The sequence below is a fragment of the Dendropsophus ebraccatus genome, chromosome 15 (genome assembly GCF_027789765.1).
Source record: "Dendropsophus ebraccatus isolate aDenEbr1 chromosome 15, aDenEbr1.pat, whole genome shotgun sequence".
Lineage (NCBI taxonomy): Eukaryota > Metazoa > Chordata > Amphibia > Anura > Hylidae > Dendropsophus > Dendropsophus ebraccatus.
The window spans coordinates 49,836,000-49,858,879 of NC_091468.1; the positions used below are offsets into that span (position 1 = coordinate 49,836,000).

The window sequence follows — 22,880 nt, forward strand, 5'->3', positions numbered from 1 at the left end:
CAATATACACTTATTACAGGAAATGCACATAAAGTGCTGTTTTCCCTGCACTTACTACTGCATCAAGGCTTCACTTCCTGGATAACATGTGATGTCACTTCCTAGATAACATGGTGATGTCACGACCTGGCTGTGGCTGCTGGAGAGGATGATGGCAGGGGGATGCTCAGTGTCCCTCCAGTGCCCTGTGTCCCTCAGTGTCCCCCTGCCATCATCCTCTCCAGCCACAGACCGCACAGCTCTGGGAGTCGGGTCGTGACATCACCATGTTATCCAGGAAGTGACATCACCATGTTATCCAGGAAGTGACATCACCATGTTATCCAGGAAGTGACATCACCATGTTATCCAGGAAGTGACATCACCATGTTATCCAGGAAGTGACATCACCATGTTATCCAGGAAGTGAAGCCTTGATGCAGTAGTAAGTGCAGGAAAAAAACACTTTATGTGCATTTCCCATAATAAATATATATTGGTGATTTGTATAACCTTACGTTAGACTTAGATTTCCGATGATCTTTAGTTTATATTTTTACTATTACTTGTGTTTTACTTTAATGTATTTCCTAATGCTCAGCCAGGGATTATCTGGCCTTCTCCCTATATTTAACAGTGACACCACACGTGCGGATACCACATAGCTGGTTTATGGTTTTCTCATTGCCCTTTAATTTTATGGGTTTAATTGAAAAGTTGGAGCCGGCTCGTGAATGACGGCTAAACAAGTGATTTGCCGCTTCCAGCGGTGGGTCAAGTAATCATGTAATTTGATGTGCTCCTTTTCAGATGGGAGCTTGGTAGGATTCTAGATGGTGGCTTCCTCTTTGTGTGCCATACATATGCCTTACAACATCCTAAGGATTTCATCCTTTGTCTTGCAGTGTGGGAACTTTGCTGTTCTGGTGGATCTTCATGTTTTGCCTCAAGGCACCAGTAAAGACTCCAGCTGGTTTTCTGACCATGAGAAGGAGGTACAACAAAACCATTCCTACTTCAAAAGCCTGTAGCTGCAGGGAAGAAATTGGACTGGCCTGATTTGCTCAGATCTTATTTTCATTGTTATGTTGAGACTACTGTGAATTATAACTAACCTTTAACAGCTCCTAGGGGACTATTAGACATGTGTTCTGTTTCCCTTCTTTTAATGACTTTTCTCTAGTTTACTTCTTTTTTTTTTTTTTTTTTTTCCCTTTCTCATAAATTATTTCTTTTTTGTCTGCATTATACTCTGTGCCTTATTAACCTGTTAACATGACGTATACAACTTAATAGATAATATTAGTTATTATTTTTTCACATATTTTTATATTATTATTATTATTACATTTTTGTCATTAACAATAATGGTTTACATTTATAGGATAAGATAATGTAATACATTTTTATATTATAATATATACATACAGTGGTGCATTGGATTACGAGCATAATTCGTCCCATGACTGTGCTTGTACTCTAAATCTACTCTCAAACCAAAGCAAATTTTCCCATAAGAAATCACTGAAATGCAGACAATTGGTTCCACACACCAAAAATAATGATTTTTTATTCTGAATAACATGTAAAACAAATGAAACAAACAATGAGGAACAGCTGAATATGTGACATTATAAGTTTCTGTACAGGATAGCAATCAGCATAATGTATAGTAAGTGCATAAACCTCAAAAAACAGCAGCAGTTTGTAGATACAGGATGGATCTGCAGATCCCCATAATGCAGTGGTGTAGTACAACAGGATAGAATAGAGAAGCAGGGCTGCTGTCAGAGGTCTCTGTGGTCACAAGACAGCAATGGAGAAGGGTGTGTGTTCAGCATGGACCAATCAGGAATTGAGAATCACAGAGCTTTGCAGGAGGACAGTGTCAGAAACTTAACCATACATCAGTGTGAATGGCTGAGTGTAAGTGCAGGCACATTATAGCAGCCGTGTGTATAGCTGAGTGTAAGTGCAGGCACATTATAGCAGCAGTGTTTATAGCTGAGTGTAAGTGCAGGCACATTAGAGCAGGAATGGAGAGGATGGGAAACACAAACGCAGGTTGGCTTTATACAATTGTTCTGCGTTAAAATACGCAATTGCGTATTTTTGAAGCGTGAAGCCACATGCGTTTTTCGCACAGGTTGTTAACAACTGATGCTTTGCTAACAACAAGCTTCACGCTTCAAAAATACGCAATTGCGTATTTTAACGCAGAACAATCGTATAAAGCCAACCTGCGTTTTGCCTGCTTATTTTTAAGACTGATTCACGCAGCTAATACGTCAAGTGGGTTTGTACCCTTAGAGAGATTTGAACTCAGGACCCCAGCCCTGCAAGGCAACACTGTAAGCCACTGGATTAAATATAAACATTTCATATAGTAATATTGGATGATTCCTGAAAACCTTCTCATGCATACTAACCTCACAAATTTATAATCAGATTTTTTTTTAAACTAAAGCTTTTAGTATGACAAAGTGCGTGGAGGGGGGATAGTAAGGTGGTGTGTTCCTTGCGCTAAAGTCAATCTTATAGACCCTCAGGTCCTATTAGCTCATTGGTGTGATATGCAGTCAGAACTGAATTTGTGTGCACTTGCGCCCATTACTTAGCTTCTAAAGTATTTATGTCTTAAACCAAAGGAATTCTGTTTTTGTGACCAGATCCTTTTGACAAAAGTCAAGAATAAAAATTTCTCTCTTTGTTACCGGTCATCTGAATTTATAAACAGTAGTGGAGGAGGGGGTAGCTTTTCTCATGACCCTGAAGTATTGACTGAATCTAACCTGCTGATAGCCCCCTAAAGCTCCTGGACTCTGAGGAGGAAGATATGTATCTTACCTTCCTCCTCGGAGCCCGTCCCACACCATTAGTTGGGGTAAACTCTGCTCCGGAGCACCCTTAGGAGCACTTCCACGTCATCCGGCCCTCCCCTCCTATTGATTATCATTATAAGGGACAACTGGATGGTGCGGAAGAGCTCCTAAGGGTGCTCCGGAGCAGACTAACAGCGCTAGATGGGCGCAGAGTAAGAGGATAAGACACATACCTTTCTTCTCCTCGTCCCCAGCGCTATAAGGGGGACTACCAGCAGTTTAGATTCGTCTAAACTCCAATTTTTCTAATTCGTCTTTAAATTTCCCCTTTTGAGGGTGCGTTCACACGTATAGGATCCGCAGCAGATTTGATGGTACAGATTTGATGCTGTGTTCAGTTATTTAGATGAAATCTGCTAAAGTGTGAACGTACCCTAGATGTTTTCCAGGACTTTTTTTTTTTTAATCGATGGCCTGTACTATATTGTGTTGTTGAAGTTTAGCTTCTATTCACTTTAATGAGAGCCGAGTTGCAGTAACACAGCAAGGCCATTACAGTGAGGCACTTTTTGCTTCTAGCTCTGTTCTCTGCGTATTCAAGTGCTGTGGCTCTGATGAACAGCTGATCAGCATGATCAGTAGCTGATCAGGTCATCGATTAAAAAAAGTCATGGAAAAACCCTTTACTTAAAATATTAATGGACTACTAAGTTCCCCATGAACAGGATGCCAAGGGGAATGGAATCCCAGTTGTCGTAAGCCAAGTCTACAGGTATAGTGCCTGTTTCCTTCTGGTCGTATCCTCAAAAACTGTCAGGGAATCAGTAAGAAAGCAGCTGGCCAGAAGCCAGATGGGAGAAACCCAGGAACCTCTTGTAAAGGTCTAAAGACTCATCTCTGTCACTTAAGTTTTCATTAAAATGCTGTTGGCAAAATAGAAAAACACACAAAAATGACCCCGAATTGCCCCAGAAAGGTAATTTACTATTGAACAACATCAAGAGGCGGGGGCGTCCTACTAACACTAAAGCTCTATTACACTCGATTGACATTTTGATAAATTGCGAGCGTACAATTTGTAAGTGACTTCAGGCACAAAAGAAAAAAAAAGTCCTGGAACACATCTTACACAGCAGTATATATAACTAGCAAATCCAATGGCTCTTACAATGTTTTCCTGCCTGGGGCACCGACAGGTGCTGTGCAAGAGAAGCTGGAAGACGGTCAAAGAAGCCAGTAGCTATCTAAAAGTTACATCAGCCATTTTCAAGATGTACATGGAGTCTTATTGTCTTGCCTACAGCTGTCTCTTGAGGCACTCTAATAATACTGTAGAGTTCATAATCTGTCAATTTGAGTAAGATTAGACAAGACGTTCTAAGCTATCGGCTAATTATGGTACCTGCTTCACACAGGTGCACAGGATTCCCGCAATTTGTCCTTTATTGGTTTTACGGGAATAAGTATTTTTTCCTAATAGTATAGAGTTCCTTCAGCGTCTTCTGAAAATCCTAATTTTGTCCCAAGCAAGACCATCATTGTTCTGAACAAGACCACCAGCAGCAGGACCCATTGCATTTTATGTGTCAACATCTGTAGATTTATGATAGTGTCGGCCCCAAGTGCCGCAATTTGTGTCTCAAAATCCCAAAGCTAAGAATATTCCAGACTGTGGAGACAAAGTATATCCTAACCTTTTATGTGATAAAAAAAACACTTATTTCTCTTTGAGAATATTTTGAGATGATCCTGTTTATTGCGAAAGGTCTGGGTAGTGTATAGAAAAAGAAAAATCTCCAAGCTTCAATTGAAAAAAAATAAAATAAAATTCCAAGTTTGAGTCCACATAAAAACTTTACAAATGGACATCGACAGCAATAAAATAACACCTACGCGTTTCGGAGACAAGCTCTTTAGTCATGGCATAACTTGGTCTAGTATTGCACTTTAGTCATGGCATAACTTGGTCTAGTATTGCACATATTTATATATCCCACAAATTACAGACACTTGGATGCATAGTATGTGGATCTATGTGGGATGTACCACTGGGAAAATAGTAGTATGTAGTTGCTATTTATTATGTACTGTACATTGAATTTTTGGAATAGTTTGGTTACGATACTGGTTTGCTGTCTTTGGAGCTAAAGGTGTAGTCCCACTCCATTGTGGGATCCAGGTGTTATGTAATTTTTTGGATATATAAATATGTGTAATACTAGACCATGTTATGCCATGACTAAATCCCCTATTACATGGGGCCATTCAGAGGGGGCTGCCCGGGTGATTGCTGGATCGTCCGGGCAGCCCATAGAAGATAGTGGCGGTCTGCTGCCGCCACTCCTGTTACACGGAGCGACGTCAGCATATTGCTGCTATCTAGATCGTTCCTTTTTCAACATGTTGAAAGACAATGAGCATCTGACAACGTGCATGCCGGCTGATTCTTGTCTTCCATTACACGAGATGAGTATCGGCCAGAATGGCTGATAATCGCTCCGTGTAATAGGGCCTTAAGGAGTGTATCTACAAAACGCGTAGGTATTTATTTTATGGCTGTCGATGTCCGTTTGTAAAGTTTTTATGTAGACTCTTGGAATATGGAAACTTGGATTTTTTTTTTCTTTTTATTGGAACTGGAGATTTTTCCTTTTTTTTCCTGCATGATTCACGGGAGTCGGCCCACTAGAGTCTCTGTGCTCCTCCCATTGTTCAAGGCGGATCTGACATCTATGCCATTATACTAAATTTTTCTTTGTCTAGGCGGCATTCGAATGAAGTAGATTGAGTGAAAATACACAAAAAGCGAAACCTCTACCATCTATTTTTTTTTTACACTGCAACTTATAGACTTTATATGACTCAGCGTGACTCTAGTACTGATAAAGGAATCTAGAAGATAGTGATTTTTTTTTAATTTCTCATCACTTCTGGTGCCATCACATGATCCAACTGTGCAGGTGTCACTTTACACTTTTCCTCCCATAGTTTATCTCACAGGAGATAGGGGTCAAGTGTGAGGGAATTTCACTGCCTTACCTTTTTGTCCTTGGGGGGATAAGCTGCTATCCTAACATGAACATTTGGCAAAGGACAAAAGAGATAACTGTCAGCCGAGTGATGGTTTGGACGACAGGTATTAAAGGTGTACAGTATGCCTACCTTTAGGTTTGTCGCTGACATAATTGGTAATATATAGACAACATGCATTAGTCATTTCCCACATAGGGTAAAAGAAAAGCTTCTGAACAACGCAGTCTATAACCTTGATTTGCCCTTGGCATGTGTATCTTTCACATAAAGTATTATGTGCAGTACGGTATACATAATACTCCTGTAAATAATAATCTCATCGATTTGCTTCTCAGGAAGTTTGTCTGTTACTTAAAGACACAATCGATACAAGAGTGAAACAGCATATTGAAACCCGAAGACAGCAAGGCCAAGTAAAACACAAGGAGTATACGCAGGCCAGTCCACTGTTTCTGAAAGGTAAGTCCTTGGCCTCCGCTCACCTTCAGGGTGGGATAGTGAATCTTCCATGTTTTGACATTTCAGAGTGATTCAGTCCTGTTCGTACTTAAAGGGGTAGTCCACCAAAAAAAAATTTCTTTCAAATCAACTGCTGCCATGAAGTGCCAGAGATTTGTAATTTACTTCTATTAAAAAATCTCAAGCCTTCCACTACTTTTCAGCTGCTGTATGCCCAACAGGAAGTTGTATTATTTCCAGTCTAGAGAGCAGGAGGGGTTGTCTATGGGCATTTGCTGCTGCTCTGGACAGTTCCTGACATGGACAGAGGTGGCAGCAAAGAGCACTGTGTCAGACTGGAAAGAAAACACCACTTCCTGCTGGACACACAGCAGCTGATAAGTACTGGAAGACTTAAGATTTTTTAATAGAAGTGAATTACAAATCTCTGGCACTTTATGGCACCAATTGATTTGAAAGAAAATTTTTTTGGGTGGACTACCCCTTTAAAAGACACGTATGGGAAAATGTAGAATACTTAGCAATAGATAACAGAGGTGGGTGGAACTATAAAGCACAGTTCACAGTTAGGCTGGGTTCACACTGCATTTTTTTCATCGTTTTTTTCCCAAAAAAAACGGATGCATTTGTGTGCATCTGTTTTGATCCGTTTTTCCATTGACTTCCATTATAAAACAAAACTAATTTTTTTTTTTTTTTTTAACAGACACAAAAACGTAGTCTACCTCATTTTTGGGTCCTTTAAAAAAGAAAAAAAAAAAAGGGCCGTTTTAATTCATTTTTCTTTAAAATAATAGAAGTCAGTGGAAAAATGAATCAAAATGGATGCACACAAATGCATCAGATTTTTATCATTCATTGAAAGAAAACCCAACAAACTGCAAAAATGCGGTGTGAACCCAGCCGAATTAGTGAGCTACCACAGGAGTAAGTAATAGGCTTTGTGCTTTTTAAAAGGTATGTTCACTGAAAAAAGAATTTCTTTCAAATCAACTGGTGCCAGAGGTTTGTAATTTATTTCTGTTAAAAAATCCTAAACCTTCCAGTACTTATCATCTGTTGTATGTCCTGCAGGAAGTGGTGTATTCTTTCCAGTTTGGAGAGCAGGAGAGGTTTTCTATGGGAATTTGCTACTGCTCTGGACAGTTCCTGACATGGACAGATGTGGCAGCAGAGAGCACTGTGTCAGACTGGACAGAATACACCTCTTCCTGCAGGTCTTACAGCAGCTGATAAGTACCGGAAGACACAACTACATTTTTTAATAAAAGAAAATTATAAATCTCTGGCACTATACTAAACCAGTGATGGCTAATCTTGACAATCCAGCTGTTGCAAAACTACCATCCCCATCATGCCTGAACAACCAAAGATACAGCTTTGGCTGCCCAGGCATGATGGGAGTTGTAGTTTTGCAACAGCTGGAGTGTCAAGGTTAGCCATCCCTGTACTAAACTGTAAAGTAACAGGGATAATGGCAGCTTCATGTTCCATTGGATTTGGAGATGTTGGAGGCATGGGCCAAAATGAGAAATCAGGTTTAAACATAGATAAATAAAGGTTAGGCGCTTGGGCCAAGAAAGCAAACGTCATAATTTAAGTTAAAATGGGAAAACACTATGTAACACTGACATGGAAAAAGACTTTGCAATATTATTGGATAGTAAAGTGAACTGTAGCAACCAGTGCCAGGCAGCTGCTGCCAAGGCAAATAGCTAAAGGGGTGCATAAAATGGGGCCCAAATGAACATGATGAAAACATTGTTTTACCTATATACAACTCAATAGTTAGTCCACACCTGGAGTATTGTATACAGCTGTAGGCTCCAATGTATGACAAAACTGAGCCAGTTTCACTTTACACCGTGTTTGATAAATCTCCCCCTTTGTCTTTTCAGGGTAAGTCTTGTTCCTCTCCCCCCCCCCCCCGGCATACTCACCAACATCATCAGTGTAGGAGTACAGCAGGAGCGCAACAGCAGTGTACCAGTATACCTGCGGTGCCGGCTGGGAAGGTCCACAAGGGGATTAGGTGATTCAAGGGAGGGGGGGGCCTTAGTTTAGGGTGGGAGTGCCTTATTTTCGGGGTGAGGCCTAGTTGGTAGGCTAGACAGGGTGTCTTATTTTAGGAGAATGTCTTATTTTCGGGGAAACACGGTATGAAAGTTCAATCAGAGATCATGTGATCCACTTTATGCTAAGGCATGTAAATATATTAAGGGAGTATTTGCTATGTCTAGTTACAATAAGGAAGGGATTTCTTTATTGAATTCACTGTGAGAGACAGAAATCCCCCCAGAAAGAGTTGGGGTCTTGGCGACTTTCTTAAAATCCATTTGTGTTCTTCCCATTTCTTTTTCCAATTTTATTTTGTACTCTGGAAATAATGTGTTTCCCGATAACCATCAAAAAGCAGGCTAAGAGGAAACTGTCAGCTGTAAGGCATGTTCAGAGCTGAAGGGTCAAGGAGGCTGTGTTGAGCCTCAGGATGCATGCCTGCTCCCTCCCCCACCCCACCCTGCTTTGAGATTGAAGAGCAGGGTTCTGTGCTGGAATGCAAGCTCTGTATGTCAGTCAGGGCAGGGAGGAGGAGGTATGCATCCTGAGGCTCCACACTGCCTCCTTGACCCTTAAGCTCTCAGCATGATCTGGAGATGACAGCTTCCCTCTAACTGCAGGTGACTAATCCTATCTCACTGTATTTGTGACTAAAGGTCACTGTTCAGTTGAGTTTAAAATTTCATTCACTTAAATGGGTTATTTCCAGCTCAACTAATAGAGGTCTTGTCGGACTTGTCAAGTAAAATATTTTTGCACATACATTAATTTCTCATTGATCAGTTTGTTGTCTATATATAAATATAGGGAGTAATTTGTCATTGCTTTTACGCATTTTGTTTCACTAATAACTTCTCTTTTCGCTTATTTTTCTTTCCTCTAAATAGTGATGAGCAGAACTTTCCAAACATTCGGGCTTGTCATTTGACTCCCGGTGGCTAGAGATATTGGATGTAGCACTAGGGAGTATGGCTGTATCCATGTTTTCCTTGTAGCCCTAGGGCTGCATCTAACGTCTCCAGCCACCGGGAGTCAAGTTCCGCTCGTCACTACTTATGAAGTAAATTTTGCATGATAAAAAGTAATGTTTGTGCAATTTTTTTTATTATCATTCGCCTAACTAAAGCAGCTTTTTTTTAGACTGTACAGTTCTATTAGACCAATTCATTGTTGCTCAAAAATATAAAAATTGCGCAAATTTTTGGTACAGCTGTTCCCAAACTGACAAGGTGTAAAATGGTCAATTTCTTTTAACAAGTTAGAAAAGTTATGTAAATTGCATAAAGGTAGAATAAACTGGTATAAATTGTTCAAAATTCAGAAAGCTAAGTTTTACACAAAAGAACAGTTATTATACTTAATGATACCCCCCCCCCATAAAATCTAATATATATATATATATATATATATATATATATATATATATATATATATATATATATATATATATAGTGATTAATGGGAGGGAAAGAGCAGCATATCAGGAGGAGGCCAATTCCCACTTCTGTGTTTTCTTTTTTTTCCCTTGTACTTAAAAGGCCACAGCGCTTGCATTTTCTCTCCTAGAGACCCACACGAGCCCTTATTTTTTGCGCCTTTATTTGTACTTTGCAATGACAGGCTTAATTTTTGCATAAAAAACACAGTGAAACCAGAAAAAAATATGTGTGGTGAAATTGAAAAAAAAAAAGAAGCTTTTTTTTAAATTTTGGGAGGTTTCATGTTTACGCCATTTGCCCTAGGGTAAAACTGACTTGTTATGCATGTTCCGCAAGATGTTACAATTACAACGATATGTAACTTGTGTAACTTTTATTTTGAGAGCTTTTAAAAAATTAGAGTCACTGTCGTATTTTTTTTTTTTGCAGAAATCAATAGTCCAGGCGATTTTAAGAAACTTTGTAATTGGGTTTATTAGCCAAATCTGCCATTATCTGCATGTAAAAAGCCTTTTCCCAGGTCCCCCCCTCCTTCCTCTTTTTCATCCACTCTAAAAAAATCTGAAAATTGTGACTTGTTGCAGGAGACGTCCCCTGTCTGTTCTAGGGAGAGAGGAGGGGGGAGGAGGAAGGAGGGAGTTAGCCGGCAGCAGAAAGCAGATAACAGAGGATTACAGGCACGGAGCTGGGTGACAGCTGTAATCCGAGCTCAGACAGGTCACTGGTGACTGTCACAGGAGATATCCCGTGAGGGATTTGTAGATTAACTCTTTGTTGTCCTGTTTTGGTCTTTTCTTTAGCTCTCTCCATAGGAGAACAATGAAGACAGGGGGGAGAGCTTCAAACTGCTTTTTCATGATAAAAATGCATTTTTCGGATAATAAACCCAATTACAAAGTTTCTTAAAATCGCCTGGACTATTGATTTCTGCAAAAAAAAAATTCACAACAGTGACACTTTAAAACCTTTTTAAAAAATAAATGCTCCTTAAAATTGCTCCATTACTGTGTTTATAGCGCTTTTATCCTTTGGTCTATGGCGCCGTGTGAAGTGTCATTTTTCGGCGGCGATTCCCCCCCCCCACTAGGCACCAGGGATGGGGAAAATAAGCATTTTAAATGCAGCTGTCAACTTTTAAAAGGCTAATTAGCGGGCACGGCGATCAGACCGCTCCTGCTAATTGCTGCGGTCCTAGGCAGCAGATAGCAGCCGGGATTGCGCCGGTTCAGAGCAGGGTCGTCGCGCGGCCCCCCTCTGAACTCCCTTAACGACACCAGGGCGTACATGTAAACCTTGTGTCGTTAAGGGGTTAAGTACTTACAGTTCTATGTACTAGATAATCATTTTCTTCAATGCTTGCTCAGTGCCATTAGGGCAGAGCAGGTTACAGGAAGTCTGCAGTAGTCTGCAACACACTCCCCAGCTCTGCCTCTTCAGACTGACTGCTTTATATAAACACAAGCCTGTAACAAGCTCTCTGGGAAAGTATTAGCGGGTTAAAAGCATCTAACCTGCTAATATAGCCCTATAGCGCATGGGGCGCTTAGGATGAAGTTCATTTTCTTACAGACAAATTTGGTCAGCTCTCCTAGAACACCATTCACACCAGGCAGGAGCACGTTGCTATGGCTTCCTAGAACACCATTCACACCAGGCAGGAGCACGTTGCTATGGCTGAAATTGCAAACACACAAAAAAATGCAACAGCTCACCGCTAATGGCAATATACAGACTCAGTACACATATGAAAATTGCTAAAAGCAGCCCCCCCCCAACTGCTAAAAAAATCTCCATAAAAATAATGAGGCTCTTGGTTACCTCTTGCAAACAGTGTAAACCATCCCACCACTATAAGTAGAGATGAGAGAATCGGGTTCGAGTCGATCTGAACCCGATCGTTCGGTATTTGATTAGCGGTGGCTGCTGAACTTGGATAAAGCTCTAAGGTTGTCTGGAAAACATGGATACAGCCAATGACTATATCCATGTTTTCCACATAGCCTTAGGGCTTTATCCAACTTCAGTAGCCACCGCTAATCAAATGCCGAAAGTTCGGGTTCGGATCGACTCGAGCATGCTCCAGGTTCGCTCATCTCTAACTATAAGGTGGCCTCATGCTCAGGGTGAACCTTTACGCATCTCGGATAAATATTCATTAGAAGGGACGGGTGGATTGGTGCACTGAGGGTGCTAGTCCCGCCCCCAGTGCACCAAATCACCTAATTAGCATATGAAATTAACTACTAATATCCTGAAAACACTTAGGATCAATATAAGACAATCCTTTTCATCCTCATCGCCCTGTGCACTCTAGAGACATATCAGCAGATTACTTCTAACCTGCTGATAGTTTCCCTATAAAGTTATTAGATTATAGCACCGCTCAAGTAAAATATCTTCTATAACCAGGGCACCGATCCTGTAGAAAAAGAAATATTCTCACACTTTTATCACAATCTATTCTGTTCCTGTGATTGTGTGCTTTAAGCATTTTATTATGAAACTGCAGTAAAGAAAAATTCCCGCCTATGTGGGTACAAGTTGACATTTTCCTGGAAGAGCTAAATGTTAGAAGCACAATTAATTTTTCATGGTGGATATTTGAAGGCAGAATTTTTTTATTTTTTTTTGTTTGCAATTTCAACTTTTGCTACAACCGCATAGTTTTCTGATTTTATATAATTACCTTATTGTTCTCAAGTGAAGACACGGCTATTTATGTGAAGATGTGGTCGGCTCTTGGTTAGTCTCGTTATTACTTTTATGTTTATACTTTATCGAACAAGCAAAGAAGGGCACTGCACGTCCCTGTAACATAATGACTAATGCCACACACTCCTGTAGATGGCGCTGTGCAGAGGAACACTCAGTGCCATCAAACACGAAATTAGCATTAATCATTTTCATACTGAAAGTCCTACAATTGTTATATACAGTGTTTCTTGCATAGAAAAATACCTTTTTATTTGTTTTTCTGTCATGTGTCCCTCTTGCTGCTGGTGCTACTTTTTGCAGTTAAAGGGGTAATCCAGCGCTACAAAAACATGGCCACTTTCCCCCTTCTCTTGTCTCCAGTTTGGGTGCAGGTTTTGAAACTCAGTTCCATTGAAGTAAGTGGAGCTTAATTGCAAACCACACCTGAACTGAAGACAACAGTAGGGGGAAAAGTGGCCATGTTTTTGTAGCGCTGGATAACCCCTTTAAGAATTCGATTTAGGCAGTATCAGTCTCCTATCCCGTCTGGCAGCTGGCAATATTGCCCATTCTTTTTGAAATACAGCTTTAAGCTATGTGCAGACATCGTAAGAGACCGGATGATCTTTCGGTCCGCAGGGATCTGATGTGGACGCATCCATGCTCCCCACAGCACACTATGGAGCATACTGCCGCTGCTGCTCGCTCCACGGTGCGCACTGACATGTTTTTTTACGGCCGCTATTCAATGAATAGTGGCTGCAGAAAACTACCAGCCATATATACGCTCCGGCTGGGATCCCATAGACAGCAATGGCATTTATATTTTCGTATAAATCACGGCCGTTGTATAACGGCTCTGGTTTTACGAAAATATACGGTGTGTGAACATAGCTTCAGGGTGGATTCACACATATCAGAATCCGCTGCGATTCCCGATACTGTCAGTTTGTATGGGTTTACATACTCGCAGCAGATTTTTCTTTCTACTGCGAGTAAACCCCCTCCCCTGAACCTACCACAGCCCGATGATAACTTTACAGGGTGGCACTCTAGCCTGCTTCTGTGGTTCCGGTATGTATGAACCCACCCTAAGTGTATTTTTACTTGGAGCAGATATGTTGAAGATTTACCAAGCAGACTTTGCTGATAGAAAACCCACTGTGTATTCCAGCAGCAGCCATGGGAATAAGATTGTACCTTCCCAGTCATGTGACAGGAAACCAACTCCAATGAAGTACTCAATCAAGAGTCTCCACTGATGCCCCCCAAAATTTAAATATGCAAAACAAGGGTCCGTGGAGTCTCGGTTGCGAGTCTCAAAATACGGGATAGCCAGATATCTCTAGCCTGTTGCCACGGGGTGCCTCCATGATAGGGAGAGCACCACACCACCCTGATAAATAGTCCCACTCGGATGCGAGTATTGGAACACAAACAGGGAAATACCAGGGTGGCCCCTTTTAGAAGTTGGATGTAGCCCTAGGGAGTTGTGGAAAACATTTATATAGACTATGGCTGTATCTGTGCTTTCCAGGCATCCTTAGGGCTGCATCCAACTGGAGTTTGGATGACCCACCTCACATTGGCTGAACAGGCATGGATAAAGCAGAGAGCACTGGGGACCTGGAGTGTTTAAAATGTTTTTTTGTTTTTATTTTTTTTTATTACCTAGGGTCTTTTTAGGGAAAAAAAATAATAAATTGTCTCCGGAAAACCTCTTTAACCATGTATCTCGATCCGATAAATATTTTTTTCTATAATAAGCATGCTATATTATCTGTTAAATTCAGGATCGGTGATATGACGAAACATACTCCCCCTTACTATTTATGCTTTTGACTTATCTCTTCCATTGTTCAGTCTGAAATTGTGTAAGTTTGAGTAGAGTATCGGGAGGAAACGGGCTTCTATAGATGTTACAAAAGTGAAATGCGAAACTACTATTACAAAATCTTTTATAGTTATCTAAGATTTCCTATGGGTCTTTTTGATTTTTGACCTTGCTATTGAAATGTTTAACTTTAATTTTTAACAACAGACAGGAGGGCAGTCACTTTGTTTGCACCAACTACAAAGTGGCACCCATTTTTTTTTCCTTACTGATGAAATGAACACTCTTGATGTGTTCAATATAATAACCAACCCACGGGAGAAGCCTTGTTGGTAAACTGCATGAAGGAGGCTTTGGAACACCTGATACATTTGTTCTGCATCATTGCCCAAGGCATCCGGATCATTAGTTATGCAGATGACCTGACTCGAGACTTTCAGCTATTCAGACATCCTATAGAGACCTGTAGAGTCTGAAACCCAAAACCCAGTCGTGAGGCTTTGACCATAATTACAGAGATAATTTCCTGTATTCCTTAAAGCTTGTAGCAGGACCTTTCTCTGCATTCTTGTACAATGGGTAATGCCAAACTATTAGCAGGTATAAAGTCACCCTCCAAAACTCATAGCTGTTTGATTTTTTAAATAACACTTCTTCTCTGGTTTTAATTTTGGCAAATACTCAGCAAGGCAAGATTCACACTGTGTTATAGCAGCACGTCCTAGCTATAAGTCAGCATGCTGTAAAATGTCCTATTCTGCTAAAATGCAAAAAGGAAGAGCTTGTGGAGCCTCATTTAAGAGTCTCTAAACACAGGACTAGCCAGCTATCCCTCCGGGAAGGATCCAGCCAAGGGGTGGTTCCTGTAGGGAAACCACCGAAACCACCATATTAAGTAGCCCTATAAGTCAATGGGTCTTTCCCGGAGGGATATCTGGCTAGTCCTGTGTTTCGAGACTCTTAAATGAGGCTCCACAGGCTCTTTTTTTTTTGCATATTCATGTTTACCAGGGAGCAATGCACCTAGGATTTCACTGCATTGAGCGCTTTAACCAGCACCCGACAGTGTTATCTTTGGCTGGTCTCCTTGAGATCAGTGATCTGTTTCTCTAATTCTGCTAATAGCTCTGCTAGGTAGAGATGAGCTAACTGGGCGAAGGTTCGCACGAACCTGAACCATCGGCATTTGAATCCTGATATCTTCCTGTTCAGTGGGGAAGTTGGAGACAGCCCAAGGCCCGCCTAGAAAACAGGGATACAGCCTATGACCTAGGCTATATTCCTGTTTTCCAGGCAGAACTCTGGGTATCTCCATCTTCTCCATGGAACGAAAACACAGTGGTATTCAAATGCCGATGGTTCAGGTTCATACAAACCCAAACCTTGCCCCGGTTAGCTCATCTCTACTGCTAGGCAATGGAAGGAGAATGTGCAGGTGGGGTGTACAATATTTGGAGTTGGAGTTGCAAAACAGATGGATAAAGTGATTTTTGAGTAAGCGCAAAAAAAAACCAAAAAAAAAACCCAGAAACTAATAAATAATATAATAAAGTGTTCAAACCACTGCAAACCATAATGTTTTCTGGAAGAAATTGTAGCACCATACCATGGACTTTTGGAGCCTTTATGATAACTGTGGTCAACTGTCTAAGGTATATGGTGGCCTCCCGACTTTCTTTCTGTTCTGGGAGGGATAAGCCGGCACCAGAGCAGATAGATGAAACCCGAACGATTGTCCATGTTAAACATTTTATGTGTATGGAGGGAGCAGAACTGCCAACTGAACAAGCATTTGGCAACAGTAATTGAAAATGTAAGGCACTTTTAGGCTATGGCCATGTTTGAGATAAAAAGTAAAGACATATTTTTAATATATTAATGCATTCCATTAAAGTTAATGGCAGATTGGACAGTAGTGCACACACCTTATTAAATAATATTCATAATTAATTACGACTGTCCAATAAATAGTCATCCTCATTATTTATTACCTACGTTTGTATTACGGTTTTATTTAACTGTGGAGTATTCCCATCTCCTCTTACAGCTGAGATCCCCCCCACCACTCCAGAACACGGCGACACAGTGATACCTGCAGTGAATGGAGCATTCACCACAGCCTACGCTTCATTCTTCCTCTTTGGGACTGGCCAATGTTTCTGTGTTTAGTGCTCTGAAATGTTGGCCAGACCGGCCACAGTGGCCATGTAGGCACGGTGAGCACTTAATTCATTGCAGGGATTCCATGCTTGGGATTGGTTTGGAGTCCCACTGGTCGGACCTGCAACAATCAGCTTAATAAGAAGAGATGAGAATACCCCTTTTGAGATCTTTTTCATGTCAGTTTTACCCAATGTTTTCCATTGCAGTAAGGATTTATTCTCCACCACTGAGGTGATTGCAAAGATGAAGCTTTAGGATATGTTCACACAGCGTTTGTTTTTGGACATATTTTTTGACTGCCGTCATTTTGACGCAAAACTATGGTCGTATTTTCACCTCAAAATGATGGCCGTCCAAATATATGGCCAAAAATAAACGTTATGAGAGAATATCAATTAAGGGTATCTGCACACTGAGGAATCTGGGCGGATCAGCAGCCGCTCATTACCTGCGCGCATCTCAGCCCGTGCCATAGACTCCATTCTATGCAAAGGCGGATTCCGCTGTCCACCCAACAGGTTCATTCTTTGGAAAGATGGTGGAATCCACCTGTGCATTGAATGGAGTCTATGGCACAAGCGGAGATGAGTGCGAGCAGCGGGTGATCCGCCCGGATTCCTCAGTGTGCACATTCCCTCATTGGATGTACAACCAGAGGCTAGCAGAAGAGCAAAATTTCTCTAGAGCTTCTTACTTATTTACTATATATATATATATATATATATATATATATATATATATACAATATATATTTCCCTTACGTCCTCAGCAGCAGCACAAATGGGGAAGATCCTATCTTCCTGCAATGGTAGGACAGATGGTACTAATAAAAGATTGATTAGGAGCCCTATAAGAAGGCCATACAGACCCCTCCTCCTTGTGTTTTTTTCTGTCCTCCTGTGGGACAGGTGGTAGGAGAGGGAAGCAGGCTCAGGCCTATGTTTGTGTCTGACTTTCCTTTCCAAAGATTCTTCCTTTCCACATGGTCGTGTGGAGAGGGGAAATTTATAGAAATGTTGTTTTTCCTGCTCACATTTTCCTGCTCTGCTGTATCAGAGAGGAGATTATTTACTTTTTAGTAGAGTTATCGCTCAGCTTCTCTGCTGTATGGAGCCGCTGTGTGAGGGAAGCCATGAAGCTGCTCAGTAAGTATCATGGCGCTGCCAGATCTGTGTCCTCACCTGGGCGGCTGCTAATGTTTCTTGATACTTCAGCAAGGTAAGATATGCTGCTTTTTCTTTTGAGCTGGAAGCCTGGCCTGTGTGTCAGGAGGATTATTGGATATATATATATATATATATATATATATATATATATATATATATATATATATATATGTTGTATGAGGCTTTTATGCCTCAAATGTTTTGTTTCAATGTCTTTCACTTTTTTTTTTTTTTAACATTGGTTGTGCAAGTCCTGTTAGACTGCTTCACTATATGAGTGACCTATGTAACTATAGTGTGTATACATGAACACAGCTTTAAAGCTGCTAGTTGTGTATTAGTACACCTGCTGTCTCATTATTTTCTCCAGTACTGCTACAATGAAGCTATGAAACTGTGTATGTGTGTGAACACAGCCCTAGAGCTGCTAATTGTGTTCACCTGTTGCCTCATTACTTGCTATAGTACTGCCATTGGATGATGCAGTGAAGCTATAAAACTGTGTGTGCACACAACCCTAGAGCTGTTAGTTGTGCAGTGTGCACACCTACTGCCTGATTACTTTCTATAGCACTGCTACCAGATGATGCAGTGAAGCTCTGAAACTGTATGTGAACACAGCCCTAGAGCTGCTAATTGTGCACACCTACTGCCTGATTACTTTCTATAGTACTTTTTATAGCACTGCTACCAGATGATGCAGTGAAGCTATAAAACTGTGTGCACACAACCCTAGAGCTGCTAGTTGTGCAGTGTGCACACCTGCTGCCTGATTACTTGCTATAGTACTGCTACCAGATGATGCAGTGAAATTGTGTGTGTGAACACAGCCTTAGAATTGTAGTTGTGTAGTGTGTATACCTGCGGTCTGATTACTTTTCCAGTATTTCTATCAGATGATACAATGAAGCTATAAAACTGTGTATGAACACAGCCTTAGAGTTATTGTGTAGTGGTAGATACACCTCCTGTCTAATAACTTTCACTAATACTGCTAACAGATGATGCAGTCACCCTATGGAGCGTCTGTGTGCTACTCCAGTGCTGCCATTTAAGAATGCAGTGAAGCTACTGTGTGTGAACACGGCCTTAGAATTGTTAGTTGTATACTATACACCTGCTGTCTATTTACTTTCACTATACTGCTATCAGATGATAGTGATCATGTGGACCTTCTGTGTGCTGACATTTAAGAATGCAGTGAAGCTACTGTGTGTGAACACTGCCTTAGAATTTAGTCGTGTACTATGTACACCTGCTGGTTAATTACCTTCACTAATACTGCTATCAGATGATGGTTATCATGTGGACCTTCTGTGTGCTGCTATTTAAGAATGCAGTGAAGTTATGAAGCCACTGTGTGTGAACACTGCCTTAGCATTGTAGTGTACTGTGTAACACCTGCTGTCTGATTTCTTTCACTATACTGCTATCAGATGATGCAGTGCCCTATGAAGCTACTGTGTGTGAACACAGCCTTAGAGTTGCTAGTTGTGTACTGGATACATCTATCTGATTACTTTCCCTAATACTGCTATCAGATTATATAGTGACCATATGGAGCTATGTGTGTGAGCACATGTACTGGATACACCTGCTATCTGATTACTTTCCCTAATACCGCCATCAGATGATGCAGTGATTCTATGGAGCTTTTTTGCGCTGCTCCAGTGCTGCTATTTAAGAATGCAGTAAAGCTACTGTGTGTGAACATGGCCTTAGGATTGTAGATGTGTACTATCTGATTAGTACTGTTATCAGATAATGCAGTGACCTATGAAGCTACATCCTTAGAGATGCTGGATGTGTACTGTGTATACCTACAGTCTAATTACTCTGTAATACTGTGTACACCTGCTGTCTAGTTACTCTCTGTAATACTGATATCAGATGATGCAGTGACCCTATGGAGCTTCTGTGTACTGAAGGATGCAGTAAAGCTATGAAGCTATGTGTGAACACTGCTTTAGGATTGCTGGTTGCATATTCATTGCACCTGTGTGTCTGATTCCAGGCACTCTGCACTAGTCTGTTAGTCGGCCGGTCAGTCTGGCACAACTTCCATCCTTGGATGTAGCAGGATTCTGGTAACAGAACTTCTGGGGAAAAAGCTTTCTTGGCGTACAGATCCTGCAAGATTCCACTCTCAGGTGGCAGAGAATTCATTTGTGGATTGCAACTTTTTCTCAGAAGAGACAATGACTGCTTAAGATTTTACATCTGAATGATAATCTACAGGCTGAACTGGATGGAGTCAGAGGTCATGGCTCCTTCAGACGCACAAAGTCCTTGTTCAAAAAAAAAAAAAAAAATTTCTTAGTAATTTAAAAATAAATAAATAAATAAAATAAATGTCTATATTACTATAGCTGAGCAGTATACTTGGCTGCCCGATCCCCACAGTTTGGAGACTGGTCCTTCGTTGTAAGGGGGCAGATGTTCACTCCAATATAAAGATAGTTGGATCTGTATTGGACATTCTCATGAAAGTCTAATAAGAGAAGGAACTTCTACTTTTGTTCCACATTCCGTAGGAATTCTAGTATGGAAGGTAAAGGAAAGAATCCTGCACAAGAAGGACCAGACGTCTCGGAGGCCTTGGGGATGGGGACAAGAACTTTCTGACAATTTATTTCCATAATGAGAGAGGTCTGTACCAGTGTTATATGATAGGAAAGGCTACCATATTGAATTTTGATCTGTGGGTCCCTCCTAGAGGGATGTTATCTGACCGTGTATACCTGTATACAGCCTCCTCTGAGGAAGGTGCTGTATGTGGGATCTATGCTCTGTAGGTCCCTCCTAGAAGAAGGATGTTATCTGACCAGGTATACCTGCATGTACCTGTATACAGCCTCCTCTGAGAAGGCGGTTGTATGGAGGATTTATGCTCTGTAGTTCCCTCCTAGAAGAAGGACGTTATCTGGCCATGTATACCCGCATGTACCTGTATGGAGGATATATGATCACCTGACCATGTATACCCGCATGTACCTGTCTACAGACAAAAGCTGCATATTCCTTTACATCAAGACCTTTTGTACAAGGCAATTGGCATTCTTTTCAATTTACAGCCCTTCTGTCTGGAATAATCTTGGCTCCATCTACAGTCACCACGTAATGTCTATTGTACTTTGACTGTTTGAGAAAATTGAAGCTCATCATTGTTTTCTGGCATCGAACAATTCCTAAGGAGGAGAATAGATCCCCAGTCTGTGACTTTCTTCCTCCAGAGAGATTACAGAAGTTGACACAAGTCGGGGTTCTCAGCACTCCCCAGTTGCTGTCACTTCATCTGATACCCTTGGGTCTTATGTCTACACTGGAAATAACACCCAGAGACAAGGATAGCTTTCCCTGCTCAATGGCAGCAGTCTCCCAATGAAGTGGGTAGAGAAAACCATTGATATATCAAGCAGTGGGGCGCTTGTATGAGCAACGGGCAAAGGAGCCTTAATCCCCATCAGAGATGTTGCTGGCATCCAACATATGAAGGGAATACTAGTCCACTCCAGCACACCAATCTATGGTAAGCTATCAGTATAAGATCAAAACCGCATCTAGGATGGCGCATACCGATCTTTATAGGGGCACTACTGGAGGCAGGGGCATTTTGTCTGCTGGCAATCTATGCTGCGATGTAACCCTGTCGGAGGAACGGTCTCTGGACCAGAAGCTTTCTGGAAAATCGCATGGAGGATAGACCTATTCCTATTCAAGGTTCAAATTGGAAAACATTTTTTCCTCACTCCTAAAAAGCCCAGAGTCTTGCAGAATCTGAGACAAGGTTGGGCCTTGGTCAGCCTCATTTGCCCCTATTGACCCAAGAGGGCATGGTTCACAATGGTGAGCCCCCTGCCTAAGAATCTTCTGGGAACTCTCCCAGTCTCCCCAGCTACTGACACAGAGTAGCAGAGATTACTCCCAGCGTCCCTGCCAGGTGTGGGCAGAGTCTAAAAATCTTGCAAGTAGCAAGTCTCTGGTTTCATGATGGCCTCTTATTATCTAAAAGCATGGCGCTAATTCCATAGGAATAATCTGGAGGCTTCTGTATACCCTCAGTTAATAACTCAAGAGGGCAGGCTTGTCCGAAGCTTGACTGCGGTCAACAAGGTGGGAATTGATATGCTGTCAAAGTGTTGACCACTCTTCTGTAGTCCAGAGCCACAACTGCCTACAGAACCTACCTGAAGGTAAAGAAGATGTTTGAAGCCTGGTGGGTGAAGGTCTCTTCCACATTTACATTGTTACAATCCATTACTCCTGCCAACACGGGAAAGAAGGAGCTTCATCCCTTAGATGTGGGAAGGGCTTGGAGCATGTATATTGAACGGGCAAACTCCTTCAGGTAATCTAACCACTTGTTTTTATCCTTTGCAGGGAAAAACAAAGGATGCAAGTCATCCAAAGCTTCTCTGTCCAGATGGATAAGGGAAGTCATCTCCATATGCTAACAAGAAGCTGGATTACAGGTACCTGGTGCAATCACATTCAATGAGGGCAATATCATCCACATGGGCTGGAAAAAGATCTGTACCCTTGGAACAAATATGCAGGACTGCTTCATGGTCGTCCGTCATTACCTTTGTCAAGCACTATAGACTAGATATTCACGAGTCAACCAGTTTTTGGCTCAGCCATTCTGTCTTCTGTAATGTAATGGCCCTCCCTAGTCTGTTTTCATAGCTTGCTATATCCCCATTTGTGCTGCTGCTGAGGACGTAAGGGAAAGGATAATTTTTTACTCACCGTAAATTTTCTTTCCTGTAGTCCGAAGCAGCAGCACAGACTTCCCGCCCTGATTTAAACAAACTATTATTTATGCAGCATACCTTGATTGTTTTAATGCCTTATTAACTAAGATTTTATTATGAATTTTAAATTTTTTTGTCGTTAGAATTAACACAAGGAGGAGGGGTCTGTATGGCCTTCTTATAGGGCTCCTAATCAATCTTTTATTAGTACCATCTGTCCTACCATTGCAGGAAGATAGGATCTTCCCCATTTGTGCTGCTGCTTCGGACTACAGGAAAGAAAATTTACGGTGAGTAAAAAATTATCCTATATATATATATATATATATATATATATATATATATATATATATATATAAAATTTTATTATTTATTTATTTTTTTTCTTAACTTTTTTTTTGTACATTGGGATCACGTGTTCTAAAAACATTTTTTGAAACTGATTTAAAAATTCTGTATTTTTGGCACAAGTTCTGTAA

General features: G+C 41.1%; 1 protein-coding gene across 6 annotated transcripts in view; it reads left to right on the plus strand.

Annotated features, from left to right (window-relative positions):
* Positions 1 to 22,880, plus strand: part of SLX4IP (SLX4 interacting protein) — a 112,777-nt gene that overhangs the window by 41,549 nt on the left and 48,348 nt on the right. For 4 of the 6 annotated variants that reach the window (XM_069954761.1, XM_069954759.1, XM_069954762.1 and 1 more), the window contains exons 3-4: positions 885 to 974; positions 6,170 to 6,293. In XM_069954761.1, coding sequence (XP_069810862.1) covers positions 885 to 974; positions 6,170 to 6,293 — 214 coding nt within the window. The remainder of the gene's footprint in view (positions 1 to 884; positions 975 to 6,169; positions 6,294 to 22,880) is intronic. The other 2 variants (XM_069954765.1, XM_069954764.1) reach the window with 1 other exon arrangement.